Raw genomic sequence first — 25,503 nt, forward strand, 5'->3', positions numbered from 1 at the left:
TGTGAGACCAAATTGGGTGTGAGAAGCTGCCTGGAGCCCATGAATTCAAAAGTGTCTATGACAGAGTCATAAGATCTGATGAATTCTGTACACAGTTTCACATCCACAAGAGGGAAGATGACCTTGTCAAACTCAGTTAGACAAAGGTTCTGGATCTGTGAAGATGTCAACACCGAGGATAGTTTGAGGTTTGGATCCAGAAGAGGTTTAAACATAACCCGAATGTGGGAGAGAGGAGGGATGGTTATCGAAGGGCTCTGTATCTCTGTTGGCCCACCCGACCCTTCTGAATATAATCTCCGTGCAGAGGGGGTGTAATCTGAGCCCCCATGGTCGGAAGAAGAGGCACTGGAGTGGGAGCGAACCTCCCGCTGCTGTCTTGATTGCGGTGGCTCTCCATCCGAGATGATAGTGATGTCTAGACCAAGATGGGGATGCATCACAGATGAAGTCGGCCCTGCTAATGAAGTCGGTCCTATTGATGAAGTTGGCCTTGCTGATGAAGTTAGCTCTGCTGATGAAGTCGGCCTGGCTGATGTAGTCGGCCCTGCTGTAGAGGCTGTAGGCATGGGTGAGGTCATGTGCATTGCAGAGGCTACTTGAGACGTCATGGTGGTATAGAAAGGGGTGAAGAGCTTATCTCTGGGCAACCGTGGCTTTCTTCTCGAGCATGAAGAAGGAACAAGATGTGAAGTAGAAGCTGATGACGAAGCAGGAAGGTGAGCTTATAACAAAGCAAGGAAGGAAATCAGGAAAGGAAGGAGAGCTGATGATGAAGCAGGAAGGTGAGCTGATGATGAGGCAAGAAGGGAAGCAGGAAAAGAAGGGGAGCTGATTTCGAATCAGGAGGTGAGCTGAAGCAGGAAGGTGAGCTGATGGCGAGGCAAGGAGGAGGAAAGGAAGGGGAGCTGATGATGAGGCAAGAAGGGAAGGAAAGGAAGGGGAGCTGATGACGAGGCAAGAAGGGAAGGCTTCAACCCCCCGCTGCCAATCTCCTTTCCTTCTTCCTATTGGATGTCTTCTTGCATCCTTAGCCATCCTTAGCCATTCCACCGTTTGTGGGCCGCTCTGCCCTTGATGGCTTCCGCAACACTCCAGCCTGTTCTGGGTCATTAAATCCCGTGCTCCATGTGTTCTCCTATCTATTCCATGCGCTCTTGACACTAGTTGGTTGCGAGGGTAAGTGCATCACCTATACCTCTTAACTGTTGGACTGCTTCCCCTGTGCACCAACGAGTACCGCCTGTGTGCCTGTGCACTCTGCTGGACTGCTTCCCATGTGCACCAACAGGTGTACCCCGTGCACTATTGCGCCAGTACTTCCCTCTGATCAACTTTGACCATGGTGGGTCAAGGTTGAGGTTTGGCACTCTTCAGTCATGTATTGCTTCCGTCATACCCAAGTCATGTCCAGGTCAAGTCATGTCCAAGTCAAGTCATGTCCATGTTTGTTCCAGAGTGGCCAGGAAGGGGCGGAGGGAGGGAGGGAGGGAGAAGCGGGGGGTAGGGGTGGGGGAGGGGAAGGGAGGCGGGGTAGGGGGAGCGGGGGGTAGGGAGGGAGGGGAAGGGAAGGGAGAGCGGGGTAGGGAGGGGCGGTGAAGGGGGAGCGGAGGGTAGGGACGGGCAGGGAAAGGGCAGCAGGTAGGCAGGGAGGGGAGGGGAGGGAAAGGGTCGAGGGGAGGGAGAGAGGCGGGAGGGGAGGGGAGGGGGAGGGGGAGGGGGAGAGGGCAGCGGGAGAGGGAGGGAGAGGAGCGGGAGAGGGTAGCGGGGGAGAGGGCAGCGAGAGGGGGAGGGGGCAGAGGGGCTGGCAGGGAGAGGAGGAGGGAGGGGAAGGGAAGGGAGGGGAGGGAGGGGAGGGGGGTGCAGGATGGAGGGCAGCAAGGAGCAGCTCGGACGGGGAGCTCAGCAGCTCGGAAGAGAACCTTGCAGCGTTGTATGCATATCGGATGATGCTATTTTCACTTTCAATGATGAGCATAAATTGTAGACATACAAGCAAAACCGTGATACAATTTAACATGGAAGATTTGGGCTTGCAAGGTTGGGGGAAGTTGGAGCTTTCATGAATTTGCATTAGTCATAGTAAGTCTGTCATATATGACATCACTAGTTGTTGAGTTTGGGATGAGATCGCCTCTAGCATAGAACTTCTCATATTGTTACATGTTACAGAATCATCAAATCAAACTTGTTGCACTAACACACATCGGGGATTTGGAAGTTGGATTGAATGCATGGAGCTTTCATGAAGTACTAGTTACACAGAGATCACTTTCTATAGATTATAAAGAATGCCTTCCTTCAAGGGCTACGGCACCTATATATTCACATGTCTCATGCTAGGAGGATAGCCATGAGCCAACTCAGGGTAGCTTCTAACAAACACACAAATTGAGTCAAGACAATGGGCGATCCCACCCTAGGAGGTCGTGGTTTATGAGCCTTGGATCTTCAGATGCCTAGTTTTACTGTGGGATTAGAGTGAGGGCTGCACTGCCTTTTCCAGAATGGCTTTGACAATGACTTCGACCATATACATGTTCAAGATGACAAGACTGACAGACTATTTTAGGGGTTTTGGACATGCATCCCGCTAGGGTTCCACTATTCCTCCTTTCAAGACAAAGAACTCCTAGGAGCAATTGGGCAGGTGGAGGCAAGATCATGAGCTACACAGTACAAAGACAAGTGCAGACTATACCATATCCCTTCTTTTTTTCTTATTTCTTATTTCTTTTTCTTTTTTTTTTGAGGGGGGGGCTCCAACGAGGGGAGTGTGGCTTGGGAAGGTACCTAGGAGAGTTGCAATATAGAGGATTGCAAACCAGAAGCCACTGGGAGACTGGAGCGCCAGAGATATAAATTGGAGAGATCCTATTAAAGCACCATTTTTCCACACCCCTCAGTTAGGGGAGGCGAGTAATCTACGTGATAGGCTCCCGGATATATAGAGAGAGAGATGGAGCTGGGACACTGATGAACTGTTTCTGCTTTCCTTAGTAGGCATCATCATCATCAATATACATATTTTCTATTACTGAATTTGTGTGCCTTGGGATCTTCTCTTGTATGACACCTTTCAGTCTTGTTGACCCTTGCGGTCTTTTGCAAAAGTTGATGAGATTGCTTTCATTCTTCCTCTTCCCTATCCTTTTTCTCACCTTCAGTGCGATTGGGTATACACTTTCAGAAATATTGTAAGCCACATGGGTATATGTAAAATCACAGATTTTGTAAGCAATGTGTGTCCTTCATATAATGCCCTTTGTATAGGAAAGGCACTGCCAATATCCAAGAGTTTTTTTTTTTTGGCAAAAAGAGACTTCTATTAAGTATTAAGGAAAACCGTTAGAGCAAGCTCCATGATACACCATGCAATGCATGAAAAGATCAAAAGCCAAAAAGAAAGGAGTGGGGCTGATAGTTCCATCTCAATCTTGTAGAACCCTCTGAGAAAGAGGGAGAACCCCTCCAAACTCGTAGGAATACAATCCTCCTAGAAGAGGCTGCTCGTGAAGGGCCCTGCATGCTAGCCCAAATGGCTATCAAAGTATGAACCGTGCCAGTCCAAATACCTGGGAACACCTGTGATGGGTGGTGTATCTGGGTGCCATCCAGGGCCTCTGTACATCTGGCTCTCCAGATGTGCCAAGAGGAAATGCTAGCCAGAATCTCCCGGAAAGTGTCAACTGAAGCATGAGAAGCTCTGAAGGGAGTAAATGGTACATCCTGAAGAGAGCAGGTCTCTATCACCTGCGTGCGGAGTGAGAGTGCCCAAGAAGAAGCCTCACCCTCATAAAACATCTGGGGCCCAGTAAGGGATAACCAGGCGACCGAGCCCCAAGTCATGATAAAAGGGGAGGTATGAAAAATGCTGAGTATCCGAGCAACCCCTTTCCAAACAGTCCTCGCCTCACTGCAGTCTCAAAGGCAATGTCGCACTGACTCCTCTGCAGAATAACAATGAGGGCAAGTAGGGTCAGCCCAAATCGTGCTCTCCACAGGTTCACTGCCATCCCTCCATGAACAGAAAGCCAAAAGAAAAGAGTGATCTTTCTATTTATGAGGGATTTCCAAAGCCTCCTCCAGAAGTTCCTACATAAATCTTCGGTGATGAAGCTGTTCCAAGGGGGGGCTCTGGAGAGAATCCAACCCCTACTGCTCAACTGAAATCTCCTGGCATTACCAACTGTGAAACGAAAGAAGGGAATCCCCCTCTCTCAGTGCCCATGATCTATCCACTCCCACTCTCTTGGATCCGACTGTAAGCACCTGATAGGGGCACCTCTATATAACCACAATCTCCAGGATCCCAGGGCCAAGAGCAGAGGGTCGGGGTCTAAATACCACTACAAGCCCGCTCTTTGATCCACAAAGCCAACAATCCTGACAGGCTGAAAGGCAATCTCTAGAAGAATATGATTCGTGGATCTAGAAAGTATACCCCCATCCCCAACGTCAAAGACAAGTGCATCCTCCCCAACACCTCGAAGAGCGATCACCTAAAGAGGAACTGGTGTCCTCGAGAAAGCTCCCATCCAAGTGGCAGAAGTAATAGGCATATGTTATGCTCAAGTTGAGGCAACATGACCTCGGAAGGGTCAGTCGACATTTTCCTTTAAAGGATCAATGTTTGTATTATCTTTGTTTGGGCTTCACTTAAATGATAAAAAAGGAATCAAGGTCAAGGTCCTTGGTGAGGGTGACATGGCACAAGACTAGGTGGATCTAAGGCTAAGGGGTCTAAATGCATTAAATGTGCCAAGGGGCAAATGATTTCAATGCTATCCCAAGAGAGGGGTAAATGATGCATTGAGGAGATGCCCTCAAATGTAGACATGTGGCATACTAGATCCATCTAGGGAATTGGGGCTTGGTGGAATCTGCAAGTTGGAGCCTTCATGTATGTTGGCTATTCTAGAGATTTGCTACCACCAAGGTTGGCTCGGAGGAAATTCTGTGCGCCTGCCCCGTGATAGACTGTTGAATTGATGATGTGAAGCGAGTTAAAGATAGTGATCGTTATATCTTGGTATCAAAACGCAGTGTTTTGGTGATTGTCGTGGTTTGGAGCTGCACATCGAGTTGACAGACTAACGATGAATTGAGATTGGAGGGATTTGGTGTTATCTTTCATCATTGATTTGAAGGCGTGGAAGACGAGATTACGGGAGCCTATGAGCACAGGCTAGATTTGCAATTGTATGTATCGTGATTCCGTTGGTAGTCGGGGCTAGTACTTACGTACGGCAGTTTGGTGGTAAGCGGTGCGATGACGATTCTTGCCTTTGTACGGTGCTAGAGAGAGTCCATGAGCAGTTCATATAATTATGTCTGGTGATTCAATCGATGTGACCTATGGGTTGACGACGATCATTAGGCAAGATCACGGGAGCACACAGTCCATTAGATGGTGTCGTGACTGGCTGGCGGAGCTTTGGGTAATACCAAAGGCTGGAGCAGAACATCATATCGTGTGTTACAATAGTCAAATGGCTTTGCTAGTTGTGGGCTCGTCCTATTGGGCCTGGTAGTCCGCAGAGCTATGTGCAATAGACTTAGCTTCAGCTCTTCGTCTCTCTGGAAGCTGACTCACTGTTTGCCATACAAGATCGCTGCATGTGGGTTCTCCCCTCGCCTTCGCATAGTATCCATGACTGATGATCCTCGTCCCATCATGTCAAGCATTGTATCTATCAGCTACTCTGATCTTGAGGATAAGAACGCTGGCATATCGAAGGAATTGGAGGCAGGATTTGGGCCTGATGGTCTAGGCATCGTTGCTGTTTCTGGGGTGGTTGCAGGACATATTATAAATACAGATTGGGAGTGGCTTACAGGGACTAGTTGATCTCTTCATGCAACAGAAATATGACCAGGGAGCTTTCTATGCCTTTTAAGTTTTGTTGGGGTGTATGCTAGTTTATTTGCCCTCAGTGTTTGAGTTATTTGAGATTGCAGATATTTCCCTAGTATAGGGAAAAGATATTCATCTTGGTTCTCAGCTATTTTTAGTTGATGGTTACGCCTGTTTAGACACCTTTTTTGGTTATGAGATTGAAAAGCTGATTGTAAATACAGTTTTAGGCGGTGTTTTATTTATTTATTTTTTTTAAAACACCCATCGACCTAAATGGAAGTAGAAGAAGAAGCTTCTAGGGTGGATCCCGTAGAATCGGGAGTCCAGCCGATCCCGCAGGTGTTGCACCCAGCAGGCCATACACTATCTGGTAGAATTGCATTATTGGAGGATGCCTTGCAACAGATTTTAGCGCAACAATTACAAGCAAATGTAGGGCAATCCGAGCTCAGGAAAATGGTTCATAGTATGTCTACTAGACCATCTCGTGAAGAGAAAGGTAAATCTCCAATGGAGCCTGAAACCAGTGTTCATACGGTCGAGCCTAGGAGGGCTAAGGTGCCTAATATTGCCAATTATAGGCCAGAAAAGTATTTTGGTCGGATGTCTGACCGTAGTTCCGATATCATAGAGACCTGGTTACACAAATGGGACGAGGCCTTTGCCATTTGTGAAATCGGGAATGATATGAAGAAAATCCACGAGGCCACCCATATGTTTAATGAGGCAGCGGATAGGTGGTGGATAAAACAGCAGAAAGATGGAGTGGCATCCACTACTTGGGAGGGGTTTAAAAAAGAATTTAGAAAACACTTCTTACCTCCTGACGAAGCATCCCGAGCTTGGGATCAGTATCGAAACCTTCGTCAGAGAAATTTATCAGTGGCGGAATACACTGATAAGTTCAGAGAAAGTGTAATGAAAGTTTATGAACCTCTACCTTAGTCAATTCAGGTAAAAGATTTTTATCTTTGGACTGAATGATCGGATCAAGATGGAAGTTATGGCTAAGTATGCGAATACGCTAGATGAAGCAATTGCTATAGCCCTGAACTATGAAGATGCCAAAGGGAATAGACAAAGTGGGTTTGTGCAGGTTGGGACTTAGTATGAGTACCCGAAGAAAACTGGGTTTAAGAAGAAGTGGATTAGCAAAGGGAGTGCCTCACAACCTAGTGGTCAAGCCAAGTAGGCGAAGCCAGTTGAGACTCCTAAACCAAGTACCACCATTGGAATGAAAAGAAAAGTAACACCAATGGCAGCCCGGGCTTGTTGGTCGAAGTCTTCTTTGAACCCAAAGCAAAGAGAAAAAGCGAGGAGAGAGGGCTTGTGTTTTGGATGCCTTCAGCCTCATGAGTGGAAAGATTGTCCACGAAACAAGGATCGTCGGATGGCTGAGATGGTGATCTCAGAATGCGACGTGGAAATGGAGGGAAGTCCCAGAGCAGAACAGATGCAGATTCAGCTAGTGGGATCTTCTCAAAGGTTTGTTATGTGTGTCTGTTGCTAAGCTTGTAACTAGTGTACCTGATAATGTCCTGTCAAAGCCCGCAGCAACGGGGCATACATCCTTTAATGATACAGAGTTAATTAAGATGAAGGGACAAGTAAGACTAGCCCATCTGACTATGCATATACATTCAGAATGGCAAACGGAAGTTCAACTGAAGTATGGGACCAAAGGGTTACCGAGTTGGAACTTCGAATTTAGGACTATGCTGAGAAGGTTGATTTTGAAATGGCAAAGCTTGCTCACGCTGACATAGCCCTGGGTAAGGCTTGGCATTCTAGGAAGAATCCAGCCATAGATTGGAAAAAGCACATTTATCAATTCAAGATGAATGATGTGATGTATGTCTTACAAGCTGAAAAAGATATACCTCAAGGACCGTTGGTTTCCGTAATGGAAGTTCGAAAAGCTCAAGAAGAGTTTTTGTTTCTTTGTACAGCATCAATAGAGCCGATTGATGGTTCTTCAGCTAGCACTGATGTTACCCAAAATGGAGAGATGGTCAAGCTGGCTGATCAAATAGCAGAGGAGTTCTCTGATTGTTTTAGGGATGAGTTACCTTATGGGTTACCTCAAGAGCGGAATGTTCAGCATAGGATTGAACTAATCCCGGGGGCAGAACCTGTAAATAGACCTCCCTATAGATTAAGTTTTACCGAAGAAGCGGAGGTACGAAGACAACTAGAAGAATACCTCAAGCTGGGGCAAATTCAACCCAGTTTCTCACTTTTTGCTTCGCCAATGATATTTAAAAAAAAGAAAGATGATACTTTTCGTCTCTGTATAGATTACAGAGCATTGAATAATATCACTATTAAGCACAGGTATCCGATGGCTTGGATCGATGATTTCCTAGATGCGTTACATGGGGCTGTAATTTTCAGTAAGATAGATCTTAAATGAGGCAGCCCTTCCAGAGGTTTGGATAGACACAGATGATATGCCACTCACTTCCTCCACTTGGGCAGGTACTTTTACGAGAGGCGGTGTTCCGCTTCAGGTTTTGGCCTTTCGAGATGCACATGAGGATGCTTTAGTTTTTAGTGTCCAAGATGGTGGTAGATTGCTCAGGTCCACAGAGGACATCTTGCTTGAGTCTGCTTTTCAGCCTATCAGGGTTGTAGGTCTTTTGGTATAGGGATCAGATTCAGAGTGTGGTTCCTAGACCCAGACCCCCGGCTACTCTCCACCGGGTCTTGGAGGCTCTAGCTCTATGGGGGAGTTCCCATCAGGTATTTGCAGTGGGACCCCGGAGAGTGGGAGTGGATTGACGTAGTGCATCGAGAGAAGAGCATTTTCTTCTTTCGTTACACGGTCAGTAATGCCAGGAGATTTCAGCTCAGTAGTAGAGGTTGGAGACCTTCCAGAGTTTCTCATTGGGAGACATTTGATATCACTGTGGATCTGCAGAGGTGCTTCTGGAGGAGACTCTGGAAATCCCACAGGAATAGAAAGATCACTATCTTCTTTTGGCTCTCTATCCATGGTGGGATTGCAGTGAACCTTTGGAGATCCAGGTTCGGAGCCGACCCTACTTGCCCTCGCTGCCTCTCTTCTTCGGAGACTATTCAGCATTGCTTATGGGATTGCAGACAGGCGAGGATGATTTGGATGGTGGTAGCCAGGATTTTCAGTCACTTTGCCCACTCCCCATTCTTTATGACATGGGGCTCAGTGGCTTGGCTTTCTCTTACAGGGCCTCAAGTATTCTATGAGAGATTTGACTCCTCTCGGGCCATTTCGGTTCGACGTCATCAGATTGAGTCATGTTCGTTGGATGTGGTACCACACCTTCCTTTTACAGCTGTACATGCCTCTGTGGATACTTCTTGGGAGATTCTAGCGAGCATAGCATCCTGGCATATCTGGAGAGCCAGATGCACAGAGGCTTTGGAGGGTACTCAGGTTCATCCCTTGCACACATTGGCTAGTATCTGGACAGATATCTGGACAGACACCGTACATACTTTGATGGCCGTATGGACGGGTATGCAGGGAGACTCCTGTGCAGCCTCAACCAGGAGGGCTTCTTTCTTCAGGGAATGGAAGGACTCTCCTTTCTTCTCTGAGACTACTACAGGGTTGAGGTGGCACTTTCAGCCTCAGCCTTGGTTGTTTTCCACCTCACTCTGAGGGGGTTTTTTATTTATCCTCATGATTTCATGATGTATTCTGCTTTGAGCTTGCTCTCGCGGGTTTTTTCTCTTACTTAATAGAAGTCTCTTTCTTGAAAAAAAAAAAATGTGACTACCATCAGATCGGTATTAGAGCCGAGGATGTGCATAAAACCGCTTTTAGAAGCAAGTTTGGACATTATGAGTTTTTGGTAATGCCGTTTGGACTTACCGATGCTCCAGCTACATTCGTCATGCTTATGAACAATTTACTATGTCTGTATATCGGAAAGTTTGTAGTACATTTTATTGATGATGCGTTGTCACGCATTATGCATAATATGAGTTTCAGGGTATTAGAAAGTGCTCTAATGACCGAGATAAGAGAAACTCAAAACGTGGACAAGTTCGTCTAGAGCCTTTGGCCTAAGGCTCATGTATTAAAATCCGGGAAAAAGGGTGACCTGGCATCCAGAAAAGGCCAGACTTATGCGAGATATACCATAAGAGATGGTATGCTGAAAAGAAATGGCAAGGTAGTAGTACCTAATCAGAATGATCTCAGGCAGAGAGTCATTCAACAATGCCATGATAGCCCATGTGCGGGACATCTAGGAGTCGAGAAAACGTATGATCTTGTGAAGCGAGATTTCTTTTGGCCGAAAATGAAAAAACATATTCATGAATATGTGACACGTTGTTTTTTGTGTCAGGTAAGTAAGGCAGAGCGGGTGAAGCCACCCGGACTTTTACAACCTTTGGAAATACCACTAGGTAGGTGGGAGAGCATTTCCATGGACTTTATTGTAGGTCTGCCTACGACACAAGGTGGATATGATTCTATCCTTGTGTTAGTTGATCGTCTTACCAAGATGGCTCACTTCATTTCAACTAGAGAGTCTGTTAGTGCCTCGCAAGTGGTGGATTTGTTTATTAAACATATATTTCATTTGCATGGATTACCCAAATCCATAGTGTCAGACAAGGATGTCAAATTTACCAGTCATTTTTGGATTGCAGTGTTTAAGACACTAAGGACTGAGTTGGGAATGAGTAGTGGGGATCATCCAGAAACAAATGGTCTGACGGAAAGAATCAACCAAATTTTAGAGGATATGCTTAGAGCATATGTGTCATTGAGGTAACATACATGGGACAAGTGGTTGCCACTGTTAGAATTTGCCTACAATGATAGAAAACATTCCTCTATAGGGTTCAGTCCGTTTGAGCTGAACTATGGTTATAGACCAACGAATCCAACTACAATTTGAGTACCTTAGAAAGTGCCGAGTGCCGCGAACTTTGTGGTTCAGATGAGGGAGATGCTAGTACTTACGAGAGCTAACATCCACCAAGCTATGGATAGAGCTAAGGCGTATGCAGATGAAAATAGATCCATTAGAGAATTTAAGGAAGGAGAAAAAGTTTTTCTCAGAGTTCCTTCGCACTCTAAGTCTTTGACTTCAGGAGAGTGTGCTAAGTTATCACCCCGATATTGTGGGCCGTGGTAAGTTTTAAAAAGAAGAGGCAAAGTAGCCTATAAATTAGAATTACCACAGGGTTGTAAGGTGCACCCAATGTTTCATGTTTCTCGCTTAAAGAAATTTTTGCATATAGGTGACTCACTAATCGAGGGTGTTGTTTTGTTTCAGAGGATAATGTAGGACGCAAACCAACAAGAATCCTGGATGGAGGAACGATGCAAGTACGCAATCGGAAGATACCCACGGTGTTGGTTGCATGGCATGGTTTACCTCTTTCAGAAGCTACCTAGGAATCCGTATACTAGTTACAGAGAGTGTTCCCAGACTTTATCATCGAGGACGTTGATGCCTGGAGAGGGAAGGAATGTTACGCTCAAGTTGAGGCAACATGACCTCGGAAGGGTCAGTCAACATTTTCCTTTAAAGGATCAATGTTTGTATTATATTTGTTTGGGCTTCACGTAAATGATAAAAAAGGAATCAAGGTCAAGGTCCTTGGTGAGGGTGACATGGCACAAGACTAGGTGGATCTAAGGCTAAGGGGTCTAAATGCATTAAATGTGCCAAGGGGCAAATGATTTCAATGTTATCCCAAGAGGGGTAAATGATGCATTGAGGAGATGCTCTCAAATGTAGACATGTGGCATAGTAGATCCATCTAGGGAATTGGGGCTTGGTGGAATCTCCAAGCTGGAGCCTTCACGTATGTGGGCTATTCTAGAGATTTGCTACCACCAGGGTTGGTTGGGAGGAAATTATGTGTGCCTGCCCCGTGATAGATTGTTAAACTGATGATGTGAAGCGAGTTAAAGATAGTGATCGTTATAGCATGCCAACTGTCTAGTCCACTGTGGCTACATCTATCTGTTGAATCCTGCGTGCTACCCCTCTGAGGTGACTCACGGACTGTAGTCTTTGATCAAGTAGCCTGATAAATGCTTTCCAAGTGCCTACTGTGAAGGCGGGGCTCCCATCTAGACCACTGCATGTGATGTGAAGCCCAGTGGTTTGCCATGCTCATCAAGAATACTGTCATTCCAAATGACCCCTACCTATCAATGTCTTCAAGGGTAGAGGGCGGAACCCTACGAAGTGTATTCCTAAAGCTGCCCCAAGCTTTCAGGATGGCAGCCATGAGAGGAGATGCATGAGATCTGACAAGGGCGGAAGTAAAAATCCAGCGAGGGCTGTCCACCCAATCATCTCCCAAAGTAGGTGTACAAGCCTGAATGCGTCCAAAAAAGAAGTCCTTCCAAGGTTCCTGCCTAGGCATGAGACCCCTCACCACAACCTTACAAAGCAATGCCCTGCATTGCCGGTCAATGATATTAAGGCCCCCTTCACATGTAGGGAGAATAATGGTCTCCTAGGCCACCCTCGCTGCAACATCTGCCGTGCCATCAAGTTTACTCCATAAAAAATTTCTGATTGGTCTAATGAGCTGAGTGATGTACTCTCTAGACCGGCACCAGCATGAACACACAAACCAGGCGGTGCCCAAGAGAACCTGGTCACTACCACAACTCTAGATGCAAGGTCAAGTTTGGCTGAGCTCCAGAAGAGAAGCTTTTTCTCTAGTACTGGGGTAAACTGCTGTGCTGGAGAGATGCCCAACCCTACCTGGCATCCCAAATATCTGACAGGAACACCCCTCTGAATCCAGGAGAAGCCAATGTCAACTCCCCAGCCTGGAGTGTCCTCATCGCTGATCCAAAAGCCAAAGGATTTATGCCAATTAATGTGTGCTCCTACAGCTGAGCAAAAGATATCCAAGGCTCTTTGGAAAGCATCCAGTGAAAGCGGGGAGGCCTCAATAAAAATGGCAGTGTCATCAGCCAACTCACAGTCCAGAAGCTCCTGCTCCTATCTCAAGGGCAATCTCAGCCCATATAAACCAGCCTGAGATCTAAGAAAGATACTAATAGCTTCAGCCACAAAAAGAAAAAGGAAGGGGGCTAAAGGGCATCCCTAACAGACTGATCTGGAAATCTGAAACCTGTCACCCCTTACCCCTCCAATCAAAACCTGGGCTGATCTGTAAACGAAGGCCACCCCTCTAATCCATGCATCTGAAAATCCAAATCGTAGAAGAGTGCCCTTAAGAAAACTCCAATCTACTCTTTCATAGGCTTTCTCAAAGTCCAAGAGTAGAATTGCCAGCCTTTGCCTGCTCTGCATAGCCCACTCTGAGGCTTCCCAAAAGGAAAAGATGTTATCAAATATGCTCCTGCCATGCACAAAGCCTATCTGAGTATCATGCATGAGGTCTGGAAGAAGGGGCTGCAATTTGATGCTGATCGCCTTGGCAAGAATTTTGTATAGAGTGCCCAAAAGAGTGATGGGTCTCCAATGGGATACAAAATTCCTGTTGCCACCTTTCGGGATAAGGTGTATAAGTCCCTCGGTGAATGAGTCAGGCATCTCACCCGAGTCCCAAATGCCCTGCAGGGCTGAAGTAATATGATCACCTATCATATCCCAAAAGGCTATTCAAAAAGATGGAGTAAGACTATCTGAACCAGAGCACTTGCCCTTATGAAGGGCGGAGAGAGCAGTCCTGAATTTTGTGTTGGTAAATCATGCATCAAGTGAGCATATCATCTCTGGTGTGACCAACACAGGTAAACGCTGCTAAACCGCATCTCTAGCCACATCTCTGGCCTATGTGTCGGTCTGTAGAAAGACGGGACGCATAAAAATATGTCGCTAAGTGCATGACGGTATCCGGATGAGATTGCAAAACCCCGTCAGAGTCAATAAGCTGCCTGACACTCCCTCTACTATGTCTGGGACCAAGTGTAGAGAAAAAGTGTTTATTGACTCTCCCTCCCATCTGTATCCAAAAAGACTCCCGTGCATGGAAGGCATACTCTGCTGTCTGATCTAGCAATGTCTGCAAGTGAGCCCTTGCTTCAGCAAGGCGTTCTTGGATCCAAGCATCTAAGGGTCGTTTCTGCTCCTCCCTCTGCAGGGCTATCAACTGTCGGCAGATACCGATCTCCCGCCTGAGTACCTCACCTCGCCTAGTACTAATGAGAGAATGATAAAAGTCGCTAATACTGGCAAGTGTTGTGGCCACATGTGAAGGTGCGGCCACCACCCCCTGCATGTGAGAAACCCAGATCTCCAAGACTGCCTTTGTGAGAGCATCATCTGTGTATAAGGCATCAGGAATCCTGATACTGGAAGATCGTCCTCTCAGATGGGGCTCTGAGATTGGACAAAACTACCGGAAAATGTTCGGAGGTAGAAACACGAGGTGCAATGCAAACTGTCCCCCCTCTATCAAGAGCCCAGTCCCCCCTCTATCAAGAACCCAGTCATCCACATAGAATATGTCAATCCGAACATGGATAGGCATCTGCACCCTACGGTTCGACCACAAAAACAAGAGTGACTGAGACTGAACATGAAATGCATCATCTGACTAAACATCTCTGCCACTGAATCATCCCAAGCTGCTCTCTCAAGGGAGTGAACACCACCTTCTCTTCCCCCTTTCTTATCAGATGGTGCCTCCACCATGTTGAAGTCACTTCTAATCATCCAAGAATCTGCAATGTCAGCCCATGAGAGCAACTCTCTCCAAAAAAGAACACGGTCCCCTATGTTGTTTGGAGCATAGAGGTTGAGGAAACCAACCTTACGTCCGTCAACCCATAAGCAAAATCCACTGGGCCCTGGAGGGGGTGATGGTACCGTGTCCAATGACCAAAGGGAGGATAGAGTCTGAAACTGATATGCAAGTTCCTCCTCTGGTTCTCAAGACAGGAAGCCAAAACGTCCGGCCTGAAAGCAGCTTACCTGACTTGGAACAATCTCTGGCATCCAGTTTGTGTTCCTGTAGAAAAAGAATGTCTAAGGAACCACCTGACACACCTGGATGAAGCTGATTCCTTATCATCTGTCTGCTTTAGATCATACTTCCGCCGCTCCCCTCAGGAGCCTCGGGAGGCTACCGCCGTGGATCCTATTGTTCAGGAGTCTTCTTCCGCTCCACCACAGGATCAGGCTGTGCCTCCTTCCGTAGCCCAGTTTATTGGCACCTCGTCCGCAGCACTTCTTAATCAGGACGCAGCACACATGCCTCCTTCTGTTGATAGAGGGAAAGGGGTCTTACATTCTTTCCCTGCTTTGGTAGGAATCCTCGGACCCCTTCCCCAGGATTGGCTCAACGGAATTCCTTTTCCGCTCTTAAGGACCTCTCTGATCTCCCAGATGATGATTTTGTATCCTCAACTTTCGGGGAGCCAGTTATCGGCATCCCCTTTGAGAGATCCTTCTCTCTCACCAGTGGACTTACCTCCCCCTGGACCTTGTGTGTATGGCAAGAGGTCAGCTCTGGTAGAGGGTTCTATTTCCGCCACCAAGTCGGGTAAGGTATTCCAACCCGCTTCCTCCAGCTGATGAGGATAGCCAGTTGGAATATACAGGGATTGGGTGGCATCCCTCATTGCGGTTGCAGACAAATGATAAGGAATCAACTTCATCCAGGTGTGTTAGGTGGTTCCTTAGACATTCTTTTTCTACAGGAACACAAACTGGATGCCAGAGATTGCTCCAAGTCAGGTAAGTTGCTTTCAGTTTCAGACTCCAGCATCTCTCTAGTCATTGGACACAGTACCATCACCCCCTCCATGGCCCAGTGGATTTTGCTTATGGTTGACGGACGTAAGGTTGGTTTCCTCAATCTCTACGCTCCAAACAACAGAGGGGACCATATTCTTTTTTGAAGAGAGTTGCTCTCATGGGCTGACATTGCAGATTCTTGGATTATTAGAGGTGACTTCAACATGGTTGAGGCACCATCTGATAAGAAAGGGGGAAGAGAAGGTGGTGTTCACTCCCTTGAGAGACCAGCTTGGGATGCCTTCTTATTCAGATTCAGTGGCAGAGATGTTTGGTCAAATGATGCATTTCATATTCAGTCTCAGTCACTCTTGTTTTTGTGGTCGAACCGTAGGGTGCAGATGCCTATCCATGCTCGGATTGACAGATTCTATGTGGATGACTGGGCTCTTGATAGAGGGGGGACAGTTTGCATTGCACCTGGTGTCTCCACCTCTGACCATTTTCCGATAGTTTTGTCTATCTCAGAGCCCCATCTGAGAGGACGGTTTCACAGCATCAGGATCCCCGATGCCTTATACACAGATGAGACTCTCACAGAGGCAATCTTGGAGATTTGGGTTTCTCACTTGCAGGGGGGGGTGGCCGGTCCCTCACATGTGGCCACAGCACTTGCCAGTATCAGTGACTTTTATCACTCTGTCACTAGTGCTCGGCGAGGTGAGATACTCAGGCGGGAGATTGGTATCCGTCGGCAATTGGCAGCCTTGCAGAGGGAGGAGCAGAGACGACCTTCAAATGCTTGGATACAAGAGCGCCTTGCCGCAGCAAGGGCTCACTTGCAGACATTGCTTGATCAGAGAGCAGAGTATGTCTTTTATGCACGGGAGTCCTTTTGGATATAGATGGGAGGGAGAGTCAATAAATAGTTTTTCTCTGCACTTGGACCCAGACATAGTAGAGAGAGTGTCAGGCAGCTTGTTGACTCTGACGGCGTTTTGCAGTCTCATCCGGATACTATCATGCACTTAGCGACAGATTTTTATGCATCCCTTCTTTCTGCAGATCCTGACACACAGGCCAGAGATGAGGCTAGAGATGTAGTTTGGCAGAGTTTACCTGTGTTGGTCACACCAAAGATGATATGCTCACTTGATGCACGCTTCACCACCAACACAGAGTTCAGGAATGCTCTCTCCGCCTTCATAAGGGCAAGTGCCCTGGTTTTGATGGTCTTACTCCATCTTTTTTTACAGCCTTTTGGGATATGATAGGTGATCATATTACTTCAGCCCTGCAGGACGTTTGGGACTCGGGTGAGATGGCTGACTCACTGACCGAGGGACTCATACACCTTATCCCGATAGGTGGCAACATGAATTTTGTATCCCATTGGAGACCCATCACTCTTTCGGGCACCCTATACAAAATCCTTGCCAAGGCAATCAGCATCCGATTGCAGCCCCTTCTTCCAAACCTCATCCATGATACTCAGACAGACTTTGTGCATGGTAGGAGCATTTTTTATAATATCTTTTCTTTTTGGGAAGCCACAGAGTGGGCTATGCAGAGCAGGCAGAGGCTAGCAGTTCTACTCTTGGACTTTGAAAAAGCCTATGACAGAGTAGATTGGGGTTTTCTTGAGGGCACTCTCCTACGATTTGGTTTTTCAGATGCATGGATTAGAGGAGTGGCTTGCCTTTACAGATCAGCCCACAGCCAGGTTTTGATCGGCGGAGTAAGGCATGACATATTTCAGATTTCGAGGTCAGTTCGTCAGGGTTGCCCTTTATCCCCTTTCCTCTTTCTATTTGTGGCAGAAGCTATGAGTATCTTCCATTGATCTCAGGCTGATCTTTATGGGCTGAGATTGCCGCTGAGACAGGAGCAGGAGCTTCTTGACAATGAGTTGGCTGATGACACTGCTATTTTTATTGAGGCCTCTTCGCAGTCACTTGATTCTTTCCGGACAGCCTTGGATATCTTTCGCTCAGCTGCAGGGACACACATTAACTGGCATAAATCCTTTGGCTTTTGGATCAGCAATGAGGACACTCCAGGCTGGGGAGTTGACATTGGCTTTTCCTGGATTCAGAGGGGTGTTCCTGTTAGGTATTTGGGATGCCAAGTAGGATTGGGCATCTCTCCAGCACAGTAGTTTGCCCCAGTACTGGAGAGTATAAGGAAAAAGCTTATTTTTTGGAGCTCAGCCAAACACGACCTTGCATCTAGAGTTGTGGTAGTGAACCAGGTTCTTTTGGCCACCGACTGCTTTGTGTGTTCTTGCTGCTGCCAGTCTAGGGATTGCATCACTCAGCTCATTAGACCAGTCAGGAATTTTCTATGGAGTGGACTTGATGGCACGGCAAATGTTGCAGCGAGGTTGGCTTGGGAGACCATTATTCTCCCTACATGTGAAGGGGGCCTTAATATCATTGACCCGGACTTGCAGTGCAAGGCCTTGATTTTGTAAGGTGGTGGTGAGGGGACTAATGCCTGGGTAGGAACCTTGGAAGGATTTCTTTTTTGGACACATTCAGGTTTGCACACCTACCTTGGGAGATGATTGGGTGGACAGCCCTCGCTGGATTTTTACTTCAGCCCCTCTCAGATCTTCTGCCTCTCCTCTCATGACTGCCATCCTGAAAGCTTGGGGGAGCTTTAGGAACACTCTTCAGAGGGTGCGGCCCTCAATGGGAGAGAGGCTCCGCCTACACAGTAGGCACTTGGAAGGCTTTTATCAAGCAACCTAAGGATCAAAGACTACAGTCAGTGAGTCACCTCAGAGGAGTAGCACGCAGGATTCAGTAGGTAGGTGCAGCCATCCCGGTGGAATAGACAGTTGAGATGCCTATTACTTCCACCACTTGGATGGGAGCTTTTTCGAGGAGAGCAGTTCCTTTACAGGTGATCTCTCTTCGAGGTCTCGAGGAAGATGCGCTGGTCTTTGATGTTGGGGATGGAGGTATACTCTCTAGATCCACGGATGATATCCTTCTAGAGGTTGCCTTTCAGCCTGTCAGGATTGCTGGTTTTGTGGACCATGGAGCGGGCTTGCAGTGGTACTTAGACCCTGACCCTCTGCTCTTGGCCCTGGGATCCTGGAGGTTGTGGTTATATGGAGGTGCACCTATCAGGTGCTTGCAGTGGGACCCAGGAGAGTGGGAGTGGATAGATCATGGGCACTGAGAGAGGGGGATTCCCTTCTTTCGTTTCGCGGTTGGTAATGCCAGGAGATTGCAGCTGAGCATTAGGGGTTGGATTTCCTCTAGATCCCCCCATTGGGACAGCTTCTTCATCACCACAGATTTGCATAGGAATTTCTAGAGGAGGCTCTGGAAATCCCTCAGAAATAGAAAGATCACTCTTTTCATTTGGCTTTCTATTCATGGAGGGATTGTAGTGAACCAGTGGAGATCACGATTTGGGGCTGATCCCACTTGCCGTCGCTACTATTCTGCAGAGGAGTCAGTGCGACATTGCCTTTGGGACTGCAGTCAGGCGAGGACTGTTTGGAAAGGGGTTGCTCGGATACTCAGCATTTTTCATACTTCCTCTTTCTTCATGACTTGGGGCTCGGTTGCATGGTTATCCCTTACTGGGCCCTAGGTGTTTTATGAGGGTGAGCCTTCTTCTTGGGCACTCTCGGTCCGCCGGCAGGTTATAGAGCCCTGCTCTCTTCAGGATGTACCACTTACTCCCTTCAGAGATTCCCATGCTTCAGTGGACACCTCTAGGGAGATTTTGGCTAGCATTTCCTCTTGGCACATTTGGAGAGCCAGATGTACAGAGGCATTGGATGGCACACAGATACACCCATCACAGGTGTTCACGGGTATTTGGACTGACACGGTTCACACGTTGATAGCCACTTGGGCTAGCATGCAGGGCCCTTCACGGCAGCCTCTTCTAGGAGGACTGTTTTTCTTCGAGTTTGGAGGGGTTCTCCCTTTTTCTTGGAGGGTTCTACTGGATTGAGATGGCACTATCAGCCACAATCCTTTCTTTTTGGCTCTTGAGCTTTTCATGCATTGCATGGTGTATCCCGTATGGAGCTTGCTCTAACGGTTTTTTTAAATGCTTAATAGAAGTCTCTTTTTGCAAAAAAAAAAGAGAAGGACTTGAAGTAAGTTCTCCAAGAGGGTTGGCTTCCAACCCTGTAGCAGGGCATGGTGATTGGGTTTTAGGCTTTTTCGTGGATATATTGAAGATGGATTTGCATGTGTTTTTCTTGGTTGATAGCTGGTAATCCTTGTGTGCAGTTTCAATGTGCGGTCTTATCCTGATCTTCACAATAAGATGAAGAATACCTGAGCGTGTGCACCTAGGTATATGAATGGAAATATTATCTTGACACATATTTGTTCAAGTGCCATGCACCTACCTTTGAGCACACAAATGCCATCAGTGATTTTGTAGCAGAGTGCATAATATGCATGAGCACTTTTAAGGTTGAACATTTAAACTACAAAGCATCTTCATTGTAAGTATTTTTCTAGTGTCACTTGTTTAACCTGTGCAGATGACTGTCTTGAAAGCATGGGTTTGTGGCAAAATGTTGGAGGCTGAGGATCTAAAGTTGCAGAATTGTCAAAGCTCGGCTGTCCTATTGGAAGGAATTATGGAAAACACCACAGCATCTGTATCTTCAACTGGAGTGAGTGCTTACAAGTCTCCTCAGCCTCTTATTGTTTATTGAAGATGTTAGAGCTCAAGCAGGAGATGTAAAGCTGACACTGCATGTTTTCACTTACAAACACGTCATTCATTTTGTATTCACAATGATGCAAGTTAATTGCTGCGTGTATGGATGCCATCTCAGTACACTCACGTGTTTTGCTTTATTGTAGTTCAATAGGATTGTAACTTATACAAAGTTGATATTTTGATGGGGATGCAGGGAGGTAAGCCAGAAGTGTCTGGGAATCCAACTGAAAAGGCAATTCTTCGTTGGGTATTGGAGGTTAGTGAAATTAATGCTTGAATATGATTGTATTTATGGCAATTAAGACTTAAGTTATCTAAAGGATACAGACCGTGAATGGGAACAATGGGTATTTTTTACGCTTAAACTGTTTTGGAGTGCATAAATATTTGAGCAGCCCTTAAACATGCATTTTCCATACATGGGCTATTCAATGGGTCGACTTTCAAATATCATATTGGTGGAAGTTGACAAAAATCAACATGCTCTCTGTTTTCTATTTTGTCATATCATCCCCTTCTATGTAAGACAGCCTAGAAATGTCCTTTTGCGCAAAAGAGTGCAACGCCACTCGTCTAAACTGGAATTTGGAATTTTGTTAGCCATGTGTGACCACCTCATAGGCCAGAACATTTCATATTTTCTTTGTAACAAGACCACATCAATCAGTTGTAACCCAGGACACAAGCAAGGGTTATCCTCACACTGGGGCTTTACAAGTGAAGATGTAACTTGGAGGGTCAGCCACATCATTGGCCAGGTAATCATTAAACCATACTTTCATTAACCGTGCACAGGAAGTCATGATATGCAATTTTGTTTAGTCTTTCCTATAAGTTCCTATTTCATGTCGAGACTGAAACTTCAGATGTTTGGCCTTTTCCAAGCTACTAAGGAGTTGCAGAAGGGATCTTTGGTCTGGGAGTTACTCTCAGAATTAGATCACTTTTACCAAAGGGAAGGACGAGACCTTGTTGAGTAATCAGATTCCAATCTCTATTCTTTGCTGGGCCTATAAGGCTTTGGCAAAATCCTCTGCATCCACACAGAGATACATGGAATTTCAGGTGGTTTCAGACATCTCTCCTGCGGCAGTTTGCATCAATTCAGGACAGTTCGGGAAGAAGTTTAGATGCTGAGTACATCATAGTTTCCTTTGCAGTCATAGGGATTTGCTTTTACTTGCAGCAATGTGGTATGTGGCGCGTTGTTCCCTCTTTGATCAGAGTATCAGGCCAGTTAGTAGATTACCACCAGACTTCTTCGAAATCAAAAAGCCAGTTGAATAAGTATATCTTGTTGGTGGAAGATTAATGATAGAGAGTGATCTTTCTTTATTAAGATCAAGAAGTGAGTGTATACATCTCAACATGCTTTGCAGATTGAGTAGATGCTCAAGGCACCGAACCAGAAGATATAATGGAAGGACTGGTGAATAACCACCCCTAGAGAAATGTCTGCACCGTGGTCTTGTATAATGAATGTCTTTGCTTTAAACGTGGGGATATAGACCTTCTAACAAATGTCTGTCGATACGAAGATAAGTTCCTGAAGGTGAAGCCGAAGGCTAACACTGCACAACAATGCGAGAACGGAATATCATCCCTTTTGCTATGGGCTACCTTCTTTTTGGCTACTTTCTCCATAAGTTCTACTTAACCAAAAAGGGTAGATCCTATTGGAAGACTACATTTCTATTACTGAACAGGTCTCCTACAGTACTTTCCGCATATGAGTCAACTCACGTAATAGAGGTCCTATTACATCTTAAGCTTGTACAGACTTAAGATATATACACAAGAAGTAGAAGAAGGTCTAAGGTAATGGAGCTGAGCTTATCACTTTTACAGGAATGATAATTGTTCATGAATCATTGATCATTGTTCACTTTTACATGAATCTGTAAACCCCTTAGGGGTCGCTTCTAGCAAGGACACCCTTAAAATGTGTCTTGGTGGTCCAGGATGCCAAGGCTTATTGCTTGGTATCTCTGTCCTTGTATGACCCTAGTTTTATTACCCTACAGTTGGGGGTTGAATCACATGCCAGTTGGGGTGGGTAATGTCTTGGGAACATAGAATGTTCCAACAACCAATCTTACTCAATGACATTAGAGGGGTTATGAAGTTTCTTCTCTATCTAACAATTAAATTCTCCTCATGATTTGGAATTGCTTTATGGCTTTGTGCTCATAAATTAAAATAAGTCATTCTATTCAATGAAGGAATTCAACCATCATTTTTAGATGGAAAAGGTTGATGTGACATGCATTACATTTGCTTCGTCAATTTTAAGAAGTTGATATGAAGTGCATTACATTTGATCATGGAGTATGACAAACGTTGCCTAGGATCATGTCAGGATAACTTTGCTACTGCAAGAGATGCAAAACTCATTTCGGACTGAAATAGATTTTACATGCTAAAATCAGAATTGAAGACTTTAAAGCATTGAAACTGTTCGTCTTTCTGGTCAAATGGTTCAAAATAGTGTGTAGAGGAGCTCAAGCAGTGGTGAAAAGAGTCCAACAAGAATTTCCCAATCGACTGAACTCTTCTTTACTTTTCCTTTTGAAGTTGTGATACATGTGCCATGATTTTGGCATTAAACTTTTCAAAAGAATCTAGTAAAATCAAGTAACATCTCAACTCATCAAAGGCTTTGAGGAATTTGCCATTCAATAACTTCTATTCATGACATAGATATCTATCTACTTTAAGCGACCTTGGATTTGAGCTCATTATTGGGAATAATCCTTTCTCATACCTCCCTGACCAAAATAACCAGTCACCATAAATGATCACTTACTGTAGATTGAAGCCGGAGTTTCTATACCAATAAATAATTAGCAAGTATTCGTATATTGCAACTCCCAATTACACATTTCATCGAAACTTCTCTATGAAAATTCCCTTACGATCTTTCTTACAACTTTTACTTAATAGGGGGTGACATTGAAAAACCTCTCTCAACCTATCTTCATGAAAGGGTTTCTCCAAAGAAAACTCATTGAAGCAAGCCATCAAGGTAGTTTCGCCAACAAAACCCCTTTGAAGTAGGTCTTCCAAGGTAGTTTCGCTGGCGAAACTACCTTGGACAGCAATTTCAGAAGTGACATAACTTTCACATCCAATGTCCAAATATAGTCATTCAGCCACTCAAATTGATTGGAAAACCCCATTTGAGCACATCTATGGGATTTTATCTTGCATATATAGTTTTAAATATTACATGTATTTTATGAGAGTGATATATAAGCCCAAGTTAATACTTATTTATAGTAATTTAAACTTCTTTAGAAACATGTCCATAAATATTTTGTTATTACTACTATAAAAACACTAGAAAGATATTGCCATATGATATAAATGTGTTTAATAGGTAATTATTTATGTTTAATATTATTACATTGAGAGTGATTATGAGGGATGTTTATTAAATGAATTATTTCTCAACACTTATTTAAGGTAATAACAAGGATACAAAGGGATGTCTATGAATAAGAAGATTTATGTTATGTAAAAATGAATGAGTGACTAGTCTGTATATTTTTATGATAAAGGGATCTTGTTCTAGTGAAAATAAAAGTGTAAAAACCATGTTTCCTGAAGAAATACTATTTTTTAAATCTCTTTGAAAACACGCTCGGATAAACCTACTCATAGGTTTTTGCGGGTAAAATTGACGCATCCTCACATGTAGACCAAAGAGCTTGTAGCTTGATACTTGATTGATTTGACACTAGACAAGTACAACTCTTATATAAGAGCACACACACACTTTTTTTGTGAGAAGAATATTTTATTGTTGTGAAATAATTACATTCATAGGTACTCCAAAAGCCGAGTAACTACTACTCAACCGAAAATCTCAGTATAAGCCACATATACATCATGGTCAATCAAATGAGTCTGAAAGCAATCATAAAACGATTGCCGCACAGATCGTTTGAAAAAAACAAAAGATGGAAAAGTAGGATCACGAAAGACTATGTGATTTCTGTCCATCCATAGAGTCCAAAGTGTCCAGTAGTGCACCCAAAAAAAAAAAAAAAAAAATCTCTGTCTAGGTGGATGAAAACCAAATAACTAGAAGAACCTGCCAAAAGTAACAGTAGGAAATCTCGCTCGAAGCCCCTGACGAATGAGAGCGAGGAAATCACAAGTATGTGGACAATGCTAGAAAATGTGAGGCACAGATTCAGCAGAATGTAGACATTGGTGGCAAACAGCCGAGGCAATATGTCTATGCGTGAGTAACTGCCCAGATGGAAACATGCCAAGTAGGACTCGCTAGAGAAAAACTTGTTGCCGAAGAGGGACTTTATAATGCCAAAGGAGACGCAGCCGCTTTGTCCACCACTTTGATGGGCGATCCATATGCCAAACAGAATTGGCTTTGTCAGAAACCCAAGACGGAGGTAACAACACTTTATACAGAGAAGGCACTGTGATATGTGACAGCTTCAAAGGACGGGCTGAAGAAGAGGAAGAATGGAGAGTCCAATCCTCAAGCCTATCCTGAAGTTCCAAACGAGGTACCGGCAAGAAAGGTTGAAGCATTTCTGAAATTTTATGCCATAAAGGATGATAATGAGCTCCCAAACCATACTTGCTAGGAGCCGCAGAAAAAGATAAAAGAGTGCTATCATCCTGAAGTACATCCGCCACAGAAGCAATACCTTGGAAAGATATAAAATAAGAACGCCTGGGTTCTTGTATAGCCAAAGGAGGGTGGAATACTTTGGACCAATAAATATTCTCAGCCCTCAAGGAATTTCCCAACAAAGAATCCCTTCCATTCCATTCCAAGTGGGATAAAATATGCTTCCAATTAAGAAGCAAACGAGAGACAAAAGGGCAGCCTCTAACAAAAGAGCACACACACACATATGAACACCTATGCATATGGGATAACTCCCAATATGACACGTGGCATCCATAGGACTCGCTAGACTATAAAACACCCCTTAGACACCTAGTACACTCATTTTTTACTCACTTTGGCTTCATATTCCAACACCCCCCCATGAAGGCAAGGTGAGAGACTACTGGAATGGAACTAAGAACAAAACATGACAATGATGGTCTAAGGTGAGGGACTATTGGAATGGAACCAAGAACACATGACAATGATGGTCATCAAACTATGCACCCTATGTAACTCAGAGACTAAAGTTTGAGCGTGTTCAGAGGTTGATCCAAGCACTCTCATGGCTTGAGACTCAACATGCTTAGAGGCTCACGTTATAGCATGGCTAC

At 45.2% G+C, this 25,503-nt stretch overlaps 1 protein-coding gene across 5 annotated transcripts in view; it reads left to right on the plus strand.

Moving 5' to 3' along the window:
• The window catches only part of LOC147901563 (calcium-transporting ATPase 5, plasma membrane-type-like), a 399,091-nt gene that overhangs the window by 197,067 nt on the left and 176,521 nt on the right, over positions 1–25,503 (plus strand). For all 5 annotated transcript variants that reach the window (XM_087374321.1, XM_087374325.1, XM_087374323.1 and 2 more), the window contains 2 exons: positions 20,060–20,194; positions 20,438–20,500. In XM_087374321.1, the coding sequence (XP_087230447.1) occupies positions 20,060–20,194; positions 20,438–20,500 (198 nt within the window). The remainder of the gene's footprint in view (positions 1–20,059; positions 20,195–20,437; positions 20,501–25,503) is intronic.

This window comes from Dipteris shenzhenensis, chromosome 5 (assembly GCF_047967505.1).
Source record: "Dipteris shenzhenensis isolate YYH24624 ecotype China chromosome 5, Dip_SZ_1.0, whole genome shotgun sequence".
NCBI classification, from domain to species: Eukaryota; Viridiplantae; Streptophyta; class Polypodiopsida; order Gleicheniales; family Dipteridaceae; genus Dipteris; species Dipteris shenzhenensis.